Here is a 7,933-nt window from a genome sequence, read left to right as displayed (position 1 = left end):
GTACTCTAACATTAATACAGTAATTAAAAAGCACTGATACATTTGTATGTTTCTACAAAATAACTTCAAAATTATACAATATAACAACAATGTTAAAATAGATCAACAAATCTTCAATTAAACTACAAAATTAAGACAAATAATCTCACATTATTTCAGTGCTTAAAAACATAGATACATATGCAATTTATATACAACATTTCTACAAAATCTACAAATCAAAAAAAACCACAGAGTTGTAGATGTTTACCAACTAAAACAGGCGAAATAAGTACCGAAGAAATTAAAAAATTCTTACCTTCACCAGTGAGTGTTTTCGAACATTTTGAAGAGTTTTAACACCAGGGGCTTTTTTTGAATTTTTCTTCTTTTGGGGAGTTTTTGAACTGGGAGCCACCTTAGCTTTCTTTCCAGGTTTACTGATAGGCACATCTTCTACAAAATCATCATCTATAACTATCCCTTTTCATTTCCTATCCGCTTGTTTGATTGGCCTCAAAGATTCTCCAACATCGAAATCATGTTTTTGTTTAGTTCTAGCTTCAGCCCTGATTTGACGAGGAGAAACACTATGCTTCATATCTACAATTGCATGTGCAGATTTTTCTTGCTTTGGGGGTGAACGTCGTGATAATACACCCAAATCGAAAGAAGGTACATCAGATTCTACATCTTTTTTAGGGCAGTGTTTTGAAGTTTTGTTCTCCTTCATTGAGAAATTTTGAAGCTCAAGTGGAATGAAAAGTGTGTATGAATGAAATTGAAGATTTAATTTCAATTTTGACTGGGTTTGTATAAGAAACTTCAGCAGTGGGTTTGAAGCTTTGTTTTTCTGGTTTTAACAGAGGTAAAAATGGCTAGAATCGTGTGTGTGTGTCGTGATACGTGGGTGGGGTCGTGGGTTTAGGAGAGAGAAACGTGGAAGGGGGGGGGGTATGGAGGAATATACGGTACCTTTAATTTAAGAGTGATATAAGGTACAATTAATGTACAGTAAAAACACCTTATGGTATAGAATTGGTAATTAGATATACTAAATGTAATTAAATCAAACCTTAAACATTGAGGGTAATATAGTTTCCTATATGGGATAGGATTGTAAAAATTCCTTTATCCAATAGACTTAAATTCGTGATCTTCATTCAACATCTCAACTAGAGCTTTAGTATCCCATCACCGTATGGCGTATGACTAGTTTTAATAAGGTTTTTCGATGCTTAAACAAACATATTATTAAAGTGAACAAAAGATAAATGGTCAAGGAGATTTGCTACCAAGATAGAGAATTTCTGCTGCTCGACCAATATTGGTTGAAAAACAAATTCCCCAATATTTCTCTCGAATATGCTAAAGTTATTTGAATTAATGTATATCGACTTTCAGGAACTTAAAACAGCAGTCTCATAAAAATACTTAAAACAAATTGCCCTCAAGGATAAACTATTATATATTGTCAAATATTTTCTAATTTTGAATCTTGGGATGTTTCCAAACGGAGCCAAAGGGAGATGTATTTATTTAGTTAATAAAAATACAATTTGGTTGAAAGAAAAAAAAGGACTCAATTGGATAATACAAGGACGAAAAGAGGTTGAGGGTTAGCTCACGGTTGAGGGGAGGGTTTAGACCTTATTAATTAGGAATTTTTACACCCTATAGAAAACCTTAGTACCCTATTTATTTTAAATAAATATCATTTTAAAATATTACATCCTATAAATATCTTTTATCCTTTATTGCAAAAAATCTACATATAGTTACATCCTACAATTAAGGCACCATATATGCTAAATTTTATTTTTCTCTCTCCCTTTTTGTATTTTCTCTCACATAATTACCGCGTATTTGCAAACCCCAATACAATCTCTCTCTATTTGCATACAACCAGACTCTCTTCTCCCACAAACCCTAGTTTCTTAATTCTTCTCCCACCCAAATTCTCAATTTTCTGCTCCGCGTCACCAACGTTATCTATGTGCATATTCGATAAGAAATACAGATTGGAATTACTAACCGTATTTGTGGAGGTTTTGAGCGGAGACCCAATTCACTGCTGGAGTCAAGAAAGAACGTAACCAAAACCCCATTTGTAATTGGAGTAGCTATTGATTTATTCTTCTCACCATAGCTTCCGTTGGCTTTGTTCCACTTCTTGACTGGAATTGGCAGCAACTTTCTCGTTGAGTTCAAGCTTGAGGATTGAGTTTTTACTTGTAAGTGTAATGTGAAAAGGGAAACAAACAAGGAATTTGCCTCATGGCTGACCAGCCGGAATTAATGGCTGGCCGCCGGCCGGCGAAGCCATAGGGCTGTTTCTCTATCTAGATCGCCCAAATCGCCTATTTGTATTCAGTTGTATTCGAATGTATTCTTCAGCTGTATTCACTTGTATTCAGGTTTAACCAGTTGTATTTAACTATTTTATTCAGCAGAAGTTAGTTGTATTTTGTTGCATTCAAGAGTTTATTCAGCTGTATTCAATTGTATTTTTGTTGTATTCAAGTGTTTTATTCAGATGAATTAAGGTGTATTTTGTTGTATTCAACTGTATTATTCATATGTATTTCTCTTTATTCAACTATAATCTTTATTATGTATCTTTCAAATACAGATTAATGAGGGATCGTTTTAGTTCGTTGAGTTAAATTAGGAGAATATCATGTGATTTTATTTTCTTCCGTTTTTAGCGCAGATACGTTACTGTATTTAATGTTAATGTCGCTTGAATACAACTAAATACATGTCAAACTTAGCTGGAATTCCAGATTTTACGCCTATATTTTTGGTTGTATTAATGAATACAACAGCTTAAATACATGAAAACATTGTATAAAAACATAAAAGGTATTTATAACACGTAATATAGCAAAGGGTATCTATAAATGGCTAATTAGACCAAAAAGATAGTGCTTTTTGAAAAATTCCCTATTAATTACTCCGTCCGGTCCAAAATAAGTGTTTTTTTGGCCTTTATTTTGTTGTCCAAAATAAGTGATTTTTCCAAATTTCAAGAATGAATTAATTGTTTTTTTCCTACATTGCCCTTGGAGTAAATAGTATTGGAGTATGTGTTAGGAGTATTTATGTGAAGAGATAATAAATGTTAATATGGTCAATTTCACTGCTAATTAATATTAAAAGATGAATTTCTTAATCTGTGTGAAAACAACTAAAAAATCACTTATTTTGGACCGGAGGGAGTAGTATATCATTTCCTTCCCCTTCCCCTTTCCCCTCTTCCCTTTTCTAATCTAATAAAAGTTTAAAAATAAAATCGGTCAAAAAAATAATATCTTTTAAAAGAACTTGCTTAATTTTTATACTTCACCTATGATCAACAATTCAAGTTATAAATGTTTAACACATGATCCATTGGTTGCCAATAATTTCTCCAAATCTATGCATAGTGGTAAAAGATTGCTTTCATAGCTAAAAATTGTTTCCTTCCATGTGAAACGGATTTTATCGTACAAAATAGAGAATGTAAAACATTATAAAGAAAAGAATGTGAAAACACATGGCTATATGAGAATTTACATTATTATAGAAAAACAATAGAACATGAATTATGATGAAAAAATAAGAGAGTAAAAGCCTTGTATAATACAAAGCCGGCTAGTACTATATATATTATTCTACATAATTCCTCTTTTCTTTAGTTTTCCCTACTTTATTCACTTGAATAAATTATAACTCTGACTTGAACTCTTCAATCTAGAAACATTTAGCAGATTGTATTCACTCCTTTTTAATTTTATTGATCATCCTTCATTGCTAAAATACTAAAGGAGTTTTGCTTTTGGAATGTTCTTGCTTTATTTTTTTCTTTCTTAGGGCAAGTGACACTTCCCGATTAATCTTATTCAAAGTAAGACGTGTTGATCATGAATCAAACCATAAGCTTTGACGCTTATACCATATTCTTTTAGGAAAAATAATTGATTTGTAATATTACCAATTCCCTTCTTCAAGGCAAGCCCATGATTGAATAGAAGAACAAATATACTAATTTGTCTTCACACGTAGTAGCAAATTAATTCTTTAGTACTATAACTTACTTTACAAGAATAAAGTTTGGTATAGTGTTGAGGAATAACTATTCTCGATATGCAACATTTAATTTAATACTATGAATAATGCAAATGAAGCACTAATCATTTCAAAGACACAGTTGTATCTGTCGACAGGTAATTTGCTTCAAAAATCCGTTAGATGAAACTGAAAGGCTTATACTCTGAACGTTATTCTCATTCTTCATGCAACAAACAACTCCATTAAAGTTCCTTAAAAAACAAGAAAATAAAAATTAAGAGAGTTAAACGAAAAGCTTCATGAAAGACAACGTAGACATAGACACGCGTACCATTATCAACCTATTAGGTTACTATCATACAAGAAAATGTGTACAACAAGTACTAGTAGCTTTAATTTTGTGAATGTACATATGTACTCTCTCTCTCTCTCTCTAGATCTCTCTCTTGGGTTTAGACTTAAGGTACACGTGAGAAGATGAAGGCAAAGAAAGAGAAATGAAAGCTTCTTGGGGTGGTAATGGTGATGATGAAAGTGATGGTTTGTGGGGTTGTTTTTTAGAAAAAGATTATTATTAATTGCGAGAAAGAAAAAAAAATAAAGAAATGGGAAATTAGTTGGTTAAAGAAAATAATATAGGTGGAGTGGAAAACGGATTGAGGGGGACCTGCCAAGAAGCTATGGTGAAAGAGGGAGAGAGAGAGAGTGATGGTTGGTCTTCTTGTCTTTGACTCTTCCAGTCTTTATCGTTGCATTTTTCTTCACTCACAAGGTAATCATCATATGTGTATGAGAAATGGAACATATTTTGCTTCCACTTCACATAATCTTTTTTCTTTTTTTCTCTCTTATATTTCATTCTCTTTCTTATTATACCATTCTATATAGCTTCTTCATACATTTTCACCATCAAAACCTAGATAGTTGGAAGAAGAAGAAGAAGGAATTAATTCATCATATCAAAACATATTCCATCTTCTTATTCTTCTAATGAGGAAGCCAGATCATCCATCAATATTAATGAAGGAGAAAGGGAATAATAACAATAGTAAGGCAAAACTAAGGAAAGGGTTATGGTCACCAGAGGAAGATGAGAAGCTGATGAATTACATGTTGACAAATGGGCAAGGATGTTGGAGTGACATTGCTAGAAATGCTGGCTTGCTAAGGTGTGGCAAAAGCTGTCGTCTCCGTTGGATTAATTACTTGCGACCTGACCTTAAACGTGGCGCCTTTTCTCCTCAAGAAGAAGAACACATTGTTCATTTGCATTCCATTCTTGGAAATAGGTACGTAATTCTTTCACATTTTCTTAATTCTACTCTCTCAAGTTTAACAATGTAGGGTTTTAGAGGCAGTGAAATGTTTTAAGACTTGTGGGGTACGTAGCTAAAGAATGGAAGTAAGATTATAGGTATTTAATTAACCTAGCTATACTTATGGAAAATCTTCCACACAGTTTAATAGTATAAGAATTTAAGTTATATATTTTCTAACACCATCAATGTAATTTTACCTGTTATAATAGGTAACGTACCATTTATTATAGATTATCAATCAATGCTCTATTAATTAAAGTTACATGTAATTATATATCTTTCAAGTGATATTATTGTATAAATACGTTTTTATATTATCAGTGTATAAAACATTGTATAGTGTATGTTCGCCGTTTACCTTACAAATCATATGAAGAAGGATGAAATCGTTGCCAATAGTTACCCAGTCAGCTGAAAATTTGAAGAAGTGGACCAAATTAAGATAAACTCCTAGTTCACCTTAATTAAGAAAATTTTGGAAGAGACTGTCATGTTTCATTGGTCTTTTCCTACCCAGTCGTCATTTTCTTTTATGTAATGCATTATAAATCTTCATTTACTAGGGGGGGGGGGGGGTTACTTGTTTCGGAGTAATAGTTTGCATAAGAAATTCTAGAAATTATAGAGAAGAGTCAAATATCACTGGAGTTATCCCATTTTCAGCATTGTCAAGTAGGAGATTTTCTTTCTTCTTATATTATAAGGAGGAGAACCGGAAGGAGAATTTACTTGAGACTTTTCTAAGAACCCAAGAAAATAATACTATAAAGAGATTAATTAAATACCAACGACTTCTTATAAAACCTATGAAATGATTGTCTTTTGTCTTACTTTTTATGCATTTCTGTAACTATTTACTCTATTCCTTGTTTTGTTAATTTGATTTTGTCGAACACTTGGAGAAGTGTCGGAATGTTTGTTTAAAACAGAAAATAACTTCAACCATTACAGTACTATTGTTTTTGTCGATTAAACATGCATGCAGAAAACATGCTCTTTGCAAGGTAGAGTTTCTTTCTTTTATTTTTAACCTTATTTTGCATGTATTATAGGTGGTCACAAATTGCGGCTCGTCTTCCAGGGAGGACAGACAATGAAATAAAAAATTTCTGGAATTCCACAATCAAAAAGAGACTGAAGAATAATAACAACAACAATAACAACAGTAACAACAACACGTCATCACCTAATACCAGCGACTCGTCTTCCGAGCCTCGAGCACTCATGGGTGGAATAATCCCTATGCAAGGACACGACGTAAATCATGTAATGGCAGCAATATGCATGGATAATTCCTCATCTAGTAGCAACCATTTTAACCCTTTCCCGCAACTTGACAATACCAACTACGACATAATCGGAGCAGGTTTATACAATTTTCCATCTTGTTTAGGTCAATTTGATGGAGATGGTGGCGTTGTGGATTATGGTGTTGTGGAAAATTATAGTACTATGGGGTTAGGAAGTGATTTTTCAGTTCCCACATTAGAGGGTGGTGGAAATAAGAGTATGGGGGGTCAGATTAATAATAATGTTAATTTTAGTAGTAGTAATATTACCGCTGCCAATATTGACTATAATTCTTTGATTGAAAAGAAAACAAATGGCAACAACAACCAGCAGTTGATGTTGAGTGAGACTAGTGATCAAAGTCTCAAAGTTGAAGACTATACGGTTGGTTTTGGGAATCATCATCATCATCAACATCATTGGCATGGAGAAAGCTTAAGAATTGGAGAATTTGATTGGGAAGGGTTGTTGGCAAATGTTTCCTCCTTACCTTACCTTGATTTTCCAGTTGAATAACTACTCTCTTCAACCCTCCAACGTACCCCATCCCACACAATAAAGACACAAATACCCTTTATTTTCCCATATCTTCTTCTTTTTCTTTTTCTTCTCTATAATTGGGAAATCTGCAAGAGCTAGCTGGTGGCTAAAAAATTCGAAATGCCTTTCTTGACCTAAATACCAAGTTGTTGTCTTTCATATCTTCTTCCATATATTCATATACTTGAATCATTTCCACAACCCCATTTACAGAAAATTTTGAGACACGTACACTTCTTTTTTTTGTTTTCCACTATAAAACACTTCCAATAGATTTTCTTTTTTACTTGCCATATTTTTTTTCTTATACATGTTCTTCCTTCATATTGATCTTTTCGTTCCCTTCAGCCGAAAGTTCCTTCATCAAAGTTCATAGAGGTTTAGAAATAAGTCTTCAAATTTGGAAATACATTTTCAGTGAGGGCATTTTCAATGATTGTCAAGGATTATGGAGATACGGGAGAAATAACCTTTCTCAAGAAGCAAAGTTTGAATAGAGAATGAGCAAAGAATACGTATATAGAAGATTACGAAGAGAAAGTAAATAAAAAGGCCAGTTGTTGATTTGTAAGCAGTCTTTGTACATATACAGATATGAATCAATAATCTTTTGAAGATAATTAGTGAGTTACACGTTTCTCAGAATACAGATGGAGAGAATTGTTGTACGTTCTTTAATTTGTATACACAAAGGAATAAGAAGCAATGTTAGTTTTTCCATATGATCAATATTTCAATACATTTAACCCCCC

At 32.7% G+C, this 7,933-nt stretch overlaps 1 protein-coding gene across 1 annotated transcript; it reads left to right on the top strand.

The window, feature by feature from the left end:
- The first annotated feature begins 4,937 nt into the window (after positions 1-4,937).
- On the top strand, positions 4,938-7,933 carry LOC104209957 (transcription factor MYB83-like). Its single transcript, XM_009758731.2, has 2 exons — positions 4,938-5,321; positions 6,404-7,933. The coding sequence occupies exons 1-2, from the start codon at positions 5,023-5,025 to the stop codon at positions 7,155-7,157; spliced, it is 1,053 nt and encodes a 350-aa protein (XP_009757033.1). The 5' UTR covers positions 4,938-5,022; the 3' UTR covers positions 7,158-7,933.

The sequence above is a fragment of the Nicotiana sylvestris genome, chromosome 9 (assembly GCF_000393655.2).
Source record: "Nicotiana sylvestris chromosome 9, ASM39365v2, whole genome shotgun sequence".
NCBI classification, from domain to species: domain Eukaryota; kingdom Viridiplantae; phylum Streptophyta; class Magnoliopsida; order Solanales; family Solanaceae; genus Nicotiana; species Nicotiana sylvestris.
The sequence above is the reverse complement of the archived record's forward strand: the minus strand, read 5'-3'. Positions and strand labels throughout refer to the sequence as shown.

Bases quoted from the DNA above. Each gene is read 5' to 3' on its own strand.
- LOC104209957 (XM_009758731.2), top strand. From the start codon at position 5,023: ATGAGGAAGCCAGATCATCCATCAATATTAATGAAGGAGAAAGGGAAT. The intron at 5,322-6,403 runs GTACGTAATTCT...CATGTATTATAG, and splicing joins CATTCCATTCTTGGAAATAG to GTGGTCACAAATTGCGGCTC.